The 13867-nt window shown below is 40.0% G+C and overlaps 1 protein-coding gene across 1 annotated transcript in view; it reads right to left on the bottom strand.

The window, feature by feature from the left end:
- LOC149468551 (calcium/calmodulin-dependent protein kinase type IV-like) overlaps positions 1-12379 on the bottom strand; it is a 106338-nt gene extending 93959 nt beyond the window's left edge. Inside the window, exons 1-2 of the mRNA XM_089670095.1 lie at positions 12114-12379; positions 7626-7759 (exon numbers count right to left, since the gene is read on the bottom strand). Of these exons, the coding sequence (XP_089526221.1) occupies positions 7626-7723 (98 nt within the window). The 5' untranslated portion in view covers positions 7724-7759; positions 12114-12379. The remainder of the gene's footprint in view (positions 1-7625; positions 7760-12113) is intronic.
- Positions 12380-13867: the final 1488 nt, after the last annotated feature.

Genomic DNA, 13867 nt, shown 5'->3' with positions numbered 1-13867 from the left:
GCCTAAAAGGGAGAAGACTGCTAGATGCAAGTTCTTATCAAGTCTTCAGGGGCCAGTTTAATGCTTACTTAATCTCTTGACCTGGGGTCAGATTCTGTAGCCAGTTGGGCTGGTATTCTGTGCACTAGGGGGACCAAGAGCGCTTGTCACATTCTATTCAGGGGACACCAAGCTCCTAGAAGGGGATTACTCTACTAAGGACTGTGATGGTTCCGGCTGGAATACAGTCAAGTGTCTGTCATTTTTACAGTGTGCTAGACCAGGAAACTGTCCTCATTCTGCTGTTTTTCAACCAAATTGAAGCACCCCATACCACCTTTTACCGTATCCAAGTTGAACTCCATAATAAACACAAAAAACCAAGTCCTTGGACTGGACTGTTTCTTGTATCTGGATGCAATCGGAAAATGCATGTTGCCTGGCTGTGCAGGAAACTAGGGTGATCCAAAACCAGCGGGTCTCAAGGGGGAAGTGCTACATATATATGCTACATCAACACTAATTAAAGTTTTTACTTTCACAACAGGCTCCATGTCAAGCAGTATCCTTCGGATCACAGAGCAAGGTGCCATTCACAGCGGTCCTTCACTATGTGGTAAGCTGTGTAAACAGACTTGCCGGTCATCGGCAGTCTTTTCCTTGTGCGCTGTGTCAGCATGAGGAAAGGAGAGCCGGTAACCGGCAATTCTCATGGGCACATTTACACTGATAATCAGCGCACTGATCATCAGTGCCCATCAGTGCTGCCTATCAATGCAGATCAGTGCCGCCAGTCAGTGCCCATCAGTGGATCCTATCAATGATGCTTATTAATGCTTATCAGTTCTGCCTATCAGTAAAGCCTTGTCAGTGCCTCCTCATCATTACCACTTCATCAGTGCCCATCAGTGCAGCCTATGAGTGCCCATCAGTGCTGCCTCATCAGCACCCATCAGTGCCACCTCATCAGTGCCCATCAGTGAAGAAGTAAAAGATGAAAAATTACTTTTTTGCAAGAAATTAATTTTTTTTTAAATTTTTGGTCTTTTTTGTTTAGCAAAAAATAAAAACCCCAGTGGTGATTAAATACTACCAAAAGAAATATCTGTCTCAAAAAAATTATAACAAAAAGTCATTTGAGTACAGTGTTGCATGACCACGCAATTATCAAAGTGCGACAGTGCTGAAAGCTGAAAATTGGCCTTGGCGACGAAGGGGGTGAAAGTGCCCAGTAGGCATGTGGTTAAAGGATTTTTGGATTTACAGATCTGTGCATACATGCAGGGCACATAAAAATTGAACTCCAGTAAATGTGTTGTAATCCCAACCACTAAAATCTCATGTAAGCTTCAACACCTGATGATACTGATATATTGATCTATGTTTGGCACTTTGTGTTATGGGGTGACAAAACTACGCTTTTGTCTTCATTATCCTTCCTGTAAATCATCCTGTCTCATGCAAATTAAACAAATACATTTACGGTATATGCTGATATACATTACCCAGGAATATGCACTTTTTTTTTAATAAAGGGCCTTTAAAATATTGCAGCCAATGGCAATTAAGAAATATGCTCTCTGAAAAGCTCTTGCAGACAGATATCAGTGTAGTGCATGTGGACAGGCTGCAAAAAATCAACTGTGACCAGAATAACTTTGGAAATATGTCCTGTGAAAAAACACATGCTGACTGAAGATCATACATGCAGCCAGGCTATAAAGGCACACATCAGCAGCATAAATATGTAGAAAACAACTTCTCCCCAAATTCCACAAGATAAACAGCATTTAGCTTGGTTACATCTAATTCCTTCTATCTTACATCCAAAGGGCCACTTGGGATGCAGAAATTCACTGTAGCGACCTGTACAGTCTCTAAATAGTTCTCTAAGATGTTCTCTAAATTAGTGTTTCTGAACCTTTTTCAGTCAAGGTTGTGAAAAATCTCATGGCACCCCATTCTAAAATGTATAAACTAATCTATAATTTTACAGAACGCAGCAACATGCACACATGTAGGACACCTAACGTTAGAGGTGATTTGATCTTCCAAAGCAAAAACACCTTTGAACACTGGTACTGACTAGGATTCCAATGTTTGTCTTCTCCTTAAGCTTCTCTCCCCTATTCAGCTAATGTTACCCCAGTGCTAACGAAGACGGGAAGCAAGGATGTTGTTCAGGCACCTGACATCAACTGATGACATCAGTGGTTGTTTCAACACTGATGGCTAGAAAAAAAAAACCTGTGGCTTTGTGTAACTAAAAGGAAGGTTTGATCCTCCTGTTGGCTTGCATAAAATTTGTGGCCAATTTTTAAGCATTTTGCCAAGGCACCCCTGAAAAAACCTGAAGGCACACTGGTTGAAAAAGGCTGCTCTAAATAGTGGAGGTGGCAAGCTAGTGACCCCCTGTGTTCAGTATGTTCAGTATGTGCAGAAGGCAAGTTGCTTCTAGAAGAGACCGGCACTGCCTGTATGTAGAACAGTTTACTACACTGACCCTTTAACCCAAGATGCTAGAGTCCCATATTGCTGTAAGAAGTCAGCATGTGTTTTAGCCCACCACAAGCCATAACTATAATATTTAAATTGCAAATGACTTTTTAATACCCGCACTGCTTCCTATCTCAAACTTGATGGTTTAATTAGATACCACATTTGGCAACATATAGTACAAATGCTATTTGCGTTTGTCTATGAATTTTGAAATTGTCTCTGTGCTTGAAACTCCTAGCTTACTACATCCAGCCACTGAACAGTTAATCTGAAGGGCTTGCTTTTCAGAGACAGATGTCGTGGGGATTCCACACCGATCTAGCAAACAGGTTTATGAATGTCTCTGGGGCATTCTGCTGTAACTCGAAGTACTACACACACTACACACAATGAATGAAATGTTTTCTGTGTAATTTGTTTATGGATCATACGAATATTAGTCTCTGTCCTAGACATTCATTACTTGAATGGCCTTGTATGAATGCTAAGATCTGTTTTAAATGTGACTCAACTGCTTTATATTTCTTTAATCATTTGTATATTCTAATTCACCTGCTAAATAATGCTTTTCATTGTTATAAAATTCACTTTTCTAGTGAATACGTTTGTGCTTTCTAGTTCATAAGGTTGAGGCATTACACAAATGTATCCCCAAACCTTCCACTTCCCTTCTAAAGCTTGTCCCAGCATTTTATCCTTTAGCCTTGTCTCTGTAGACAGAAAAAGCTTATATCACTCCCGATAACATCACAACCAGGATTGAAAAATTCTTGAAGTGTTGATGTAGCCAAGCCCCCAGGACTACATCTAAGAGCCTACACGCAGTGCTCTCAAGAGTTAAAGCAGCATTGTTTAATTGAAAATGAATCATTGTATGCATGTAGTATAAGAAAGAGTGGGGTGGGGGATAGGTGGAATTCTGCATTTTAGCAGGCAAAGTTGACAATGCTGGTTGGGCTTTCCATGCAGAAAAGGCACTGCCAGATTTCTGACAGATCAACAGGTATTCTTCTGTACTTGCAGCATTCTTAAGGGTAAAACATGGGGGTATGTGCACTTGTTTTTTTTGGGCCTGATATAAACTTTAAGGCATGTTTAGTTTGACATACATCATGTAACATTCTCCTAGATTGCTGATAGAAAAAGTATATTTAGTTTAGCTTCTCTGTAGCCAAGGAACAAGGGATAATTGGTTAGGAAGGCTGTGCAGAGCTTTACAGGCTGTGGTCTTGTTTTTTCCCCGTCTTCTGGAACTTTCTGGATAGTTCCAGAATCTAGTGGGCGAAGCAACAGAGGCTGCATCCTAAATTTATATGGGGTTTCCACCAAGCCCTGGGGAGGCAGTTGAAACAACTCAAATACTCAGAAGCCTGGCAATCTGAATGCAGAATCTGGGTTCCAGTCATCTGAAGGGACCCTCTGTGCTAGGGGGATCTTCCCCCTGCGGTGGAAGGAAGAGAAAGAGCAGCAGGAGAGAGACAGAGGAAAATACGGCTCAAGGACTTCACTCAGCTATAGTCCTAGCTAGGCTTAGCTGGAAACTCCAAGCCAGAATCAGCCTGTACCGCAGCAAGGCCCATGCAGCAGCTCTCTGGACTCAAGGAGCAATTTAAAGGAACTGAGTGAGTACCTACCATACCAATGTATTAGATAAGACAGTGCAATACTGCACATGTCTAGGACCTAGGGGACAGCTTGAGTACAGTGCAAGATAACCAGAAGCACTCCTCATTATCTTGGGTCGAGAGAAGCCAGGTGTAGTTCAATACCTCCAGGTGCTGTGTCTACAACTTTGAATTTATTGAATTTTCGTTCATTTTACTCACTGTTATCATTCCCACTGGTTTGCAGCTCAGTTTGAAGCAGCCTACAACAGCCTTTAGCTCCATGCTAGTGTGTGAAGAGACTGGTTCACTTTTGCTAACATCTGGGAGGAGAGGTCCTGCTGTAGAGACTAGTGAACAATAGGAATGTTCCTCTGACTGAGATAAAGTGCTGAGACAGGTTATTTTGTATTTTAACCCTTGGAGTATAAATAAAGAGTGTAAAGAAGTGAGCACTATGTGTTTATTATGTGTTGAGGTTTTATGATCACTATTAGACCTCAAGTGTTGAGATTTCCACGCTGAATCTGGGATTGCACGGTTGTGAGAAAAGCTGCATAAATTTTAAGTGATAAAAGACCTCATAATTCATCTAGAGGTCCTCATTGTGGGATAGGCATATTACATATACACTAAATTTCCACAAGTATTGGGACACCTGCCTTCACAATCATATGAACTTTAATGGCATCCCAGTCTTAGTCTGTAGGGTTCAATATTGAGTTGTTGGTCCACCCTTTGCAGCTATAACAGCTTCAACTTCTTCTGGGAAGGCTGTCCACAAAGTTTAGGAGTTTGTCTATGGGAATGTTTGGCCATTCTTCCAAAAACGCATTTTTGAAGTAAGACACTGATGTCGGACGAGAAGGCCTGGCTCGCAGTTTCCACTGGAATTAATTCCAAAGGTGTTCTATCGGGTTGAGGTCAGGACTCTGTGCAGGCCAGTCAAGTTCCTCCACCCCATACTCGCTCATCCTTGTCTTTATGGACCTTGCTTTGTGCACTGGTGCGCAGTCATGTTGGAACAGGAAAGGGCCATCCCCAAACTGTTCCCACAAAGTTGGGAGCATGAAATTGTCCAACCCCTGAAAAACAACCCCACACCATAATCCCCTCTCCACCAAACATAACACTTGGCTCAATGCAGTCAGGCAAGTACTGTTCTCCTGGCAACCGCCAAACCCAGACACGTCCATCAGATTGCTAGACAGAGAAGCATGATTTGTCACTCCAGAGAACACGCCACCACTGCTCTAGAGTCCAGTGGCGCTGCGCTTTACACCACTGCATCCGACACTTTGCATTACAGATGCATTGCACTTGGTGATGTAAGGCTTGGATGCAGCTGCTTGGCCATGGAAACCCATTCCATGAAGCTCTCTATGCACTGTTGTTGTGCTAATCTGAAGGCTCCATGAAGTTTGTAGGTCTTTAGCTATTGACTCTGCAGACAGTTGGCAACCTCTGCGCACTGTGCATTTAAGTGTGTGCTGACCCCGCTCTGTCATTTTTCGTGGCTGAGTTGCTGTTGTTCCCGGTTGCTTCCACTTTGTTACAATACCACTAACAGTTGACCGTGGAATGTTTAGTAGCAAGGAATTTTTACAGATGGACTTATTGCACAAGTGGCAACCTATCACAGTACTACCCTTGAATTCACCGAGCTTCTGGCTTCTGAGAGTGACCCATTCTTTCACAAATGTTTGTAGAAGCAGTCTGCATGCCTAGGTGCTTGATTTTATATACCTGTGGCCATGGAGGTGATTGAAACACCTGAATCCAATGATTTGGAGGGGTGTCCCAATACTTTTGGCAATGTAGTGTGTGTATATATACAGTATCTCACAGAAATGAGTACACCGCTCACAAATTTAACACAGCTGCTCCCCATTTGCACCTGAGACCTTGTAACATTAACGAGTCACATGACACCAAGGAGGAAAAAAGGCTAATTGGGCCCAATTTGGACTTTTTCGCTTAAGGGTGTACTCACTTTTGTTGCCAGCGGTTTAGACGTTAATGGCTGTGTGTTGAGTTATTTTGAGGGGACAGCAAATTTACACTGTTATACAAGCTGTACACTCACTACTTTACATTGTAACAAAGTGTCATTTCTTCAGTGTTGTCACATGAAAATATATAATAAAATATTTACAAAAATGTGAGGGGTGGACTCACTTCTGTGAGATACTGTGTGTATGTATATATATATATATATACAGTCAGGTCCATAAATATTGGGACATCAACACAATTCTAACATTTTTGGCTCTATACACCACCACAATGGATTTGAAATGAAACGAACAAGATGTGCTTTAACTGCAGACTGTCAGCTTTAATTTGAGGGTATTTACATCCAAATCAGGTGAACGGTGTAGGAATTACAACAGTTTGCATATGTGCCTCCCACTTTGTAAGGGACCAAAAGTAATGGGACAGAATAATAATCATAAATCAAACTTTCACTTTTTAATACTTGGTTGCAAATCCTTTGCAGTCAATTACAGCCTGAAGTCTGGAACGCATAGACATCACCAGACGCTGGGTTTCATCCCTGGTGATGCTCTGCCAGGCCTCTACTGCAACTGTCTTCAGTTCCTGCTTGTTCTTGGGGCATTTTCCCTTCAGTTTTGTCTTCAGCAAGTGAAATGCATGCTCAATCAGATTCAGGTCAGGTGATGGACATTTCAAATCCATTGTGGTGGTGTATAGAGCCAAAAATGTTAGAATTGTGTCGATGTCCCAATATTTATGGACCTGACTGTATATTTATATATATATATTGTATTGATTGTTGTTTCATATTTTCATGATAGCACTGCACAATGTGTATTAGAAGCTTTTGAGTAGTGTTCAGAAACGTTCCTATAAAATACTATGTAACAATATTATTGTTAAAATGCGTTTACTGCAGAGTAGAAGGCATGACATATAGAAAGCAGAGTATCAGTTTGGATATACAGTATTTATATGATCAAAGCGGTATCTGACCTCCTATAATCTAGAGGTCTATTTTAAAGGTTGTGCACATTTCCAGTAGTTTGAGTGAGTTTGCATTTGCAGAAAAAAAGCAGGGCCCTCTGATCTGTATTGAATTATTACAGTGTTAGTTCACTTTTTTTATTTTTTTCAGCTCAGAGCTACTGCATCAGCAGAGAGAGAGCATGTGAGGGGGTCTGAATCAGAGAATCACTCATGTGGCCTTCAGCTTGTAGATGGTTACCTAACTGTCCCTAACATTTTTGAAGACTATATTTACTCAGATCCTAATTTTATGCATGACTTAATATATAAGTCCTATACAGACTAAAGAAGAAATACATCAAAGGTGCTCACTACCGTTTACACTGTTGAACAATGACCTTTATTGACAACAGTGCAATTTAAAAAAAAAACTTCTATGATTAGTATTTTTGTTCTTCCTTCTACTTGTATGGATCCAACAAATCTCCCTTTCCCCTAAACACTACAAAGGTAATTACATCTATTGGTCTGAATACAAAATACAATTAAAGTAATAATTCTGTTTTTGTTTAGTACCTTCCAAGCTCCTGACCCAGAGTGTAGAAGTGCTCTAGTCCATTTTCTCTCTGAGAGCCTTCTATCCAGTACATGTCCTCTGGTTTGCAGGTTGGCATCGTCTTCTATTATTAATCTGATTATTTCAGGGAATTCTAGAGACATTGTTGATAGAAAAAAAAAAACATTACTGACAACAAACTAACCTAGAGTGAGGTCTAGATTCTCTCAGATCTTTTAAAGCAATTTTCCACTATGAATCATACCAGCAACAAAACAGCCACACACCAAGAAGCAAAATAATATTCTTCTTTTATTAGCCAGAAGGAACAAGTTCTATTCGGACATATTTTGCGCTAGGCACAGCACTTTCTTTGGTTGCTTTAGTGGAGGTGAGATGTGATTGTGGAGTGGGGAGTTCGATCTTGCCTGGAATCCTATGAAATATTTGAAGGAAGCACTTGCTAGGAGTGGGATCAGGGGGCCAAGAAGAGATTATTGAGCCATATGATTCAGTACATGCAAGTGCTTTACACTTTTCACTGAAAAGAATGCAGCCTGCATTTGCTAATGTTGATACTCCAGCCACCTGCCCCCCTCCACCAGTAGGTCTTTTGAAAGAGGAGGTAGATACACTTTAGATCCCCTATTTCCCTTTTGAAATAAACTCAACTGGGGGCCAGAAGGATGCAGAACACATTGATTAATCTTTTGTTTATTAAACACTCACTGGCCACTTTATTAGGTACACCTTGCTAGCAAACTGTTTGCGCTGAGCAAACTGTTGGCACTATATAAATCCTGTATATTAATAATAGTACCAGTTTGGATCCCCTTTTGCCATCAGAACTGCCTTAATTATTCATGGCATAGATTCAACAAGGTATTGGAAACATTCACAGATTTTGGTCCATATTGAAATGAGTTACTGTTGCCTTTCTATCATCTCAAACCAGTCTGCCCATTCTCCTCTGACCTCTGAAATCAACAAGGCATTTTTATCCACACAACTGCTGCTCACTGGATAGTTTTTTTTTCTGGACCATTCTCTGTAAACCCTAGAGATGGTTGTGCGTGAAAATCCCCGTAGATCAGCAGTTTTTGAAATGCTTGGACTAGCCCGTCTAGCACCAACAACCAGGCCAAGCTCAAAGTCACTTAAATCCCCTTTCTTCCCCATTCTGATGCTTAGTTTCAACTTCAGCAAGTCGTCTTCACCACATCTAGGTGCCTGAATGCATTGAGTTTCTGCCATGTGATTGGCTGATTAGCAATTTGTGTTACCAAGCAATTGAACAGGTGTACCTACTAAAGTGACCGGTGGGTGTAATTAGGTGCTTTCCCTCCACAGTTGAGATGTTGCCTTTACGTACAGTTGGAGGCATTACTTTCTGATATTTCACATTTCCTTATTAATATTGGCTGACAATATCTAAGAATGAATTCTAAGCCTGATTACCTTAGCTGACTTTGCACTAGAGGAATGTTAACCCCTTCAGTAATGTATGCTATCTCCCTAAAAGGTAATGTTACTTACAATTGGTACCAACTAATCCTGTATATACTACAGCCAAAACTTGGAATAGTCAGTCTTGTCTCAGGGCTGCTTATTGCACGCTCCGTGTCTGATCATTGTGCCAAGCCGCAACAGAAGCGGGAGAGACTCTTTTACGAAAAGGCATCTATAGCTAGGTATTCTTGTTACATTTTCTAATATTATTACATTTGTTATCTGTATATGTCATTACTTCATTAAATGTTATACATATAAGTGTTTGTGTGATCTCTTTTTGCACATCTTGAATAAAACCCCAAAAAACTAAAAGGGTTATGACTCCTGTCAAGTTTGTTTTGCAATCTGTGTGCCACTGGGGGATTGCCCTTCATTTCCTGCTCATAGCCAAAACAGGGCGTGAGTCAAAATCCCTCCAAAATTAGGGAATCCCATGTTGTCACCAGGGTCACTAGTGTCCCCCTTGGAAGACATTTCCTCTATTCCTATTCTGGTGACAACCCAACTTTTGGGATTTTCTTTTACTTTCAATGCTAAGAGTCAGCAGGACAAATAGAGAGGGTGAATCTCCCTAACAGGGACACAGCCAGAAATAAAAACCTGACAGGGGTCCTAATCTCTATTAACTTTATGGTGGAAAATGTAATGATGCCACAAAAATGATCGCATATTGCTAATACTAGCAATGATAATACAATGGTTATGAAAAAATGTAACGTACAAAAACAAATCTTTGCCATGAAAAAAAAAACACAAATTTTGGTACTAAATTACAAAGTGCAGACAATCTGTGCCAAAAGGTCTCAATGTTACTGAACTTTGTTAAGCAGCACCCATTGTCAGCAAAATTCTTACTTGGTTTTATTTAGTAGTTTCATCGGCTGCTGACATTTTAAAACAGCTCGGTTTTCAGTTATTCCAGAGCTTTTCACTAACAAGCAACTAACTGTTTAGATCAGGGCACCAGGGCATACAAGGAGTATTAGGGTTTTTGGTCCAATTCTAGTAGTTATAACTCAAGTCTTGCAAATTCTCCACATTCAATAACTTTGCTGTGTAGCCTAACAATATTTCAAAGTAAAACAAATGGATCCACAGAGCTGCTGATCAAATGGTGGTTTATCCTCCACATAAAAAGGCATCAACCACCATCCATCAACAAGAAAGCCTTAATGTGAAACGCGTTATGATCTCCTTGTTGATGGATGGCTGGAGGTTTTCTTGTGCATTTCTAGCGTGAAACTTGTTATGGCTTTTTCTTTGATGGATGGTTGATGGTTTGCTTATGCACTTCTAGTGTGCAATACGTTAATTTTTCCTTGTTGATGGATGACTGATTTTTTGCTTATTCACTTCTAGACTGCAACATGTATGGCTTATTATTGAGGGACTTATTGAGGGATGGCTGATGGTTTACTTGTGCACTGCTAGTAGAAAACACTTTAAGGTTCCCTTAATGGATGACTATTAGGTTGCTTATGCAAGTCTAATGTGAAATGCAATAAGACTTCCTTGTTAATGGATGGCTGATGATTTTCTTATCAACTTCTAGTGTGAAACTTGTTAAGGATTCCTTGTTGTTGGATGGCTGATGGTTTGCTTATGCACTTCTAGTGTGAAACACTTTAAGGCTTCTTTGTTGATGGATGGCTGAAGGTTTGCTTATGAACTTCTATTGTGAAACACATTAAAGCTTCCTTGAGGATGCATGGCTGATGGTTTGCTTATGCACTTTGAGTGTGAAACTCATTATGGCTTCCTTGTTGAGGGATGGCTGATGGTTTACTTATGCACTGTTAGTAGGAAACACTGTAAGGCTTCCTTGTTGATGGATGACTTTTGGGTTGCTCATGCACTTCTCATGTGAAATGCGATACGATTTCCTTGTTGATGGATGGCTGAGTGTTTGCTTATGCATTTCTAGTGTGAAAAGTGTGAAGGCTTCCATATTGATGAATGGCTGATGGTTTGTGTGTGCACTGCTAGTAGGAAATATGTTTAAGCTTCCTTGTTAATGGGTTACTATTGGTTTGCTTATGCACTTCTAATGTGAAATGTGTTAGGGCTTCCTTGTTGATGGATGGCTGATGGTTTGCTTATGCACTTTGACTGTGAGATATTATAATTGATAGATGACTGTTGGCACCTTCTATGCTGTAAATAAAATTTTAATTTATGAGCAGCACTGTGTACCTGTTTGCTAATTTTACCTTGAAAATGTGCCACCAGGCTTGGTACGGGAACTGCAGACTTATATTGATACTTGGTATTGGTAATAGGAGAGCCAGATTCCCCGGTGACAGCAGGTAGTGAAGTTCATGTATCTCAGAATGTTTTACATTATAGAGCTTCTCATTATTCAAGGCTTTAAATAGTTCACCCATAACCAATACTTCTGTTTCCGATAAACATAATTGAGTGGACTCATTGGGCTAGTTTTTAATTTCTTGTGTGCTGTGGTAAGATTTAAAAGTCAGTAGGTGTTTCAATCCATCAGCACAGATTTACAGTACATGTCTGTTTGGTTAGAAATACATTAATTCATACGTTTGCAATTTAAACATGATTTAAGTTAACAAAAATATCTGTGGCAACAAACAAGTGAATCAGATTCACTATGCAAACCTAACAGACAATAAAACATTTTGCATTTATTTTGACATTTAAAGGCATGACCTAAAAATTCTGGCTTATTACGCCAACTAGCAATCTAGATATTTCTTCCTGTCTAATCACTATTGGTGATCAGTTAATAAATAGCATTAATAACAGAAATATAAATTTTTGGTTCCGTTTTAAATGAAGCTGTGTAGATTTTACTATTGTAACCTGTATCCATCCATGACATAAATAATGTTGCAACAATGCCATTTAAACATCTTTGGAATGATTGTATATGTTGAATTAAAGCAGCAACAATTATGTAACAGCTACCAGCAGATCAGTGAAGGCACCTAAGCTGATACTTCTGTTTGCCTGAAATCATAAACACTTACTTGCTCCTCCTGTTAGTTCATGCAGTTAAATGTCCAATGAATATTGATGGAAGGATGGAAGGTGTTGTCCTGTTTATTTTAGATCCAGCTCATTATGTGGCTATCCACTATAAATATTTGATGACCACTGTTTCCTTAATGTCTTGCTGTAGTTTTGCATATCCAGTAGTCATCATTTCCCTAGGGCTAATGATGATTTCATCACTAAAACACATACCCTACAGAAGACAATATCTCCATCCCAACACACCCTTATGCTGCTCCTCCTTTCACAAAGGCATAGGAGAGAAAGGTTTGAAGAAGAGCTCTGATGCCCTCTAGTGTGTGTATGTGGCATGACATACTGATATATTGATGATATACAGTATATTACTTTTACTTTTTCACAATCATAAAAGAGATGTTGAAATCAGGAACCTCACTACACCTTGCTTTGCTTTACACAGCTGGCATTTTGCTACAATTTATAAAGCTATAAATCGTAGCCTTTCAGAGTTGTAGCATATCTATCCCAAAGATATAGGAAGTGCACTCTCCTAAGATATTGACGTGTTGATTATCCCTAACATTCTTTTTCAGGTCTGAAAATATTAACTATTGCGTTGCAATATCAAGCATGGTTAAGATTTCAGCAAATAAGGGTTTTGAGCCCCAAAGTACTGTCCACCTAAAGCTTGCATATCATTATTGGTAGGTGCTAGAAAGTTATGCCATCCAGCTGTTACTTATACCTCTCAGGGACTCTGGTAGTGGGGTCTCTGCATGTGCACCCAGATTTTCATGTCTACAGCTGCCACTGTGAGAACCCACATTTATCACCTGGTAGATTTTTTTACATTTATTATTAGGGTCTTTCTTAATTTTGGAGATGGTAGTACAATACTTTGCAAATTAGTTGGGACAAGTATGCAAGCACTGTTTCAAGGTTCTATATTGGGCCCATGCACGTTTAAACTTGCTGCAGATTGATTTCTGCATGTCTAAACTTATTTGAGAAGGTGCTTATCTGTTCTTCACTATTTAACTTCAGTCTGAAGTGCTTTGTTTTGAGAGATAAAATACTAAATTAACAGCCTGGAAGATAGCAAATGCAATTGGTGTTGTGTTTCAACTGTGATTGTGAACCTGTATCAAGAGACATTGTCTGTGGACACTTCTTGGAAAGGACGTTGTGGAAGAAAAAACTACGCTGAGGGATGATGGTCTAATCAGAAGAACTAGTGTCATAAAGCCAAAGAAGACCAATGGGGGCATCAAAAGGGAGTTTGCATCTCATGGAGTTAATGTGGATGCTTCCACTGTGCACCACCAACTCTTTCACTGTGGTCGCAGAGCCAGATGCCCAGTTAAGAAACTGCTCTTGACACCCACTATGAAGAAGAAACCGTTGTTATGGGCAAAGATACTGGACTCTGGAGCAGGACAAGAAAGTAATATTCTAAGTCTAAACCCAGTTTTATGTTCAGTGCTTGCCTGGAGAACCTCTTTAAACTGAGCACATCCAGCAAGCCCCTAAACACCCACCAAAAGTCATATTTTGGGGGTGCTTTACTTCTTATGGACCAGAAATACTTCACCCCATTGAAGACATGATGTACAGTAATCCATTATGTAGGTGTTCTGATGTAGATGTGTAGGTGTTCTGAAATAGGTATGTAGGTGTTTTGATGGTAAAATTGACCCCAATACGAAAGAGGCAGTTTTTCTGATGGAGATGGAGTGTTCCAGCAAGACCTAGCTCCCTGCCACAATTC

Source organism: Staurois parvus, unplaced genomic scaffold (assembly GCF_062004578.1).
Source record: "Staurois parvus isolate SC_StPar_1 unplaced genomic scaffold, SC_StPar_1.0 ptg000086l, whole genome shotgun sequence".
NCBI lineage: Eukaryota > Metazoa > Chordata > Amphibia > Anura > Ranidae > Staurois > Staurois parvus.
The sequence above is the reverse complement of the archived record's forward strand: the minus strand, read 5'-3'. Positions and strand labels throughout refer to the sequence as shown.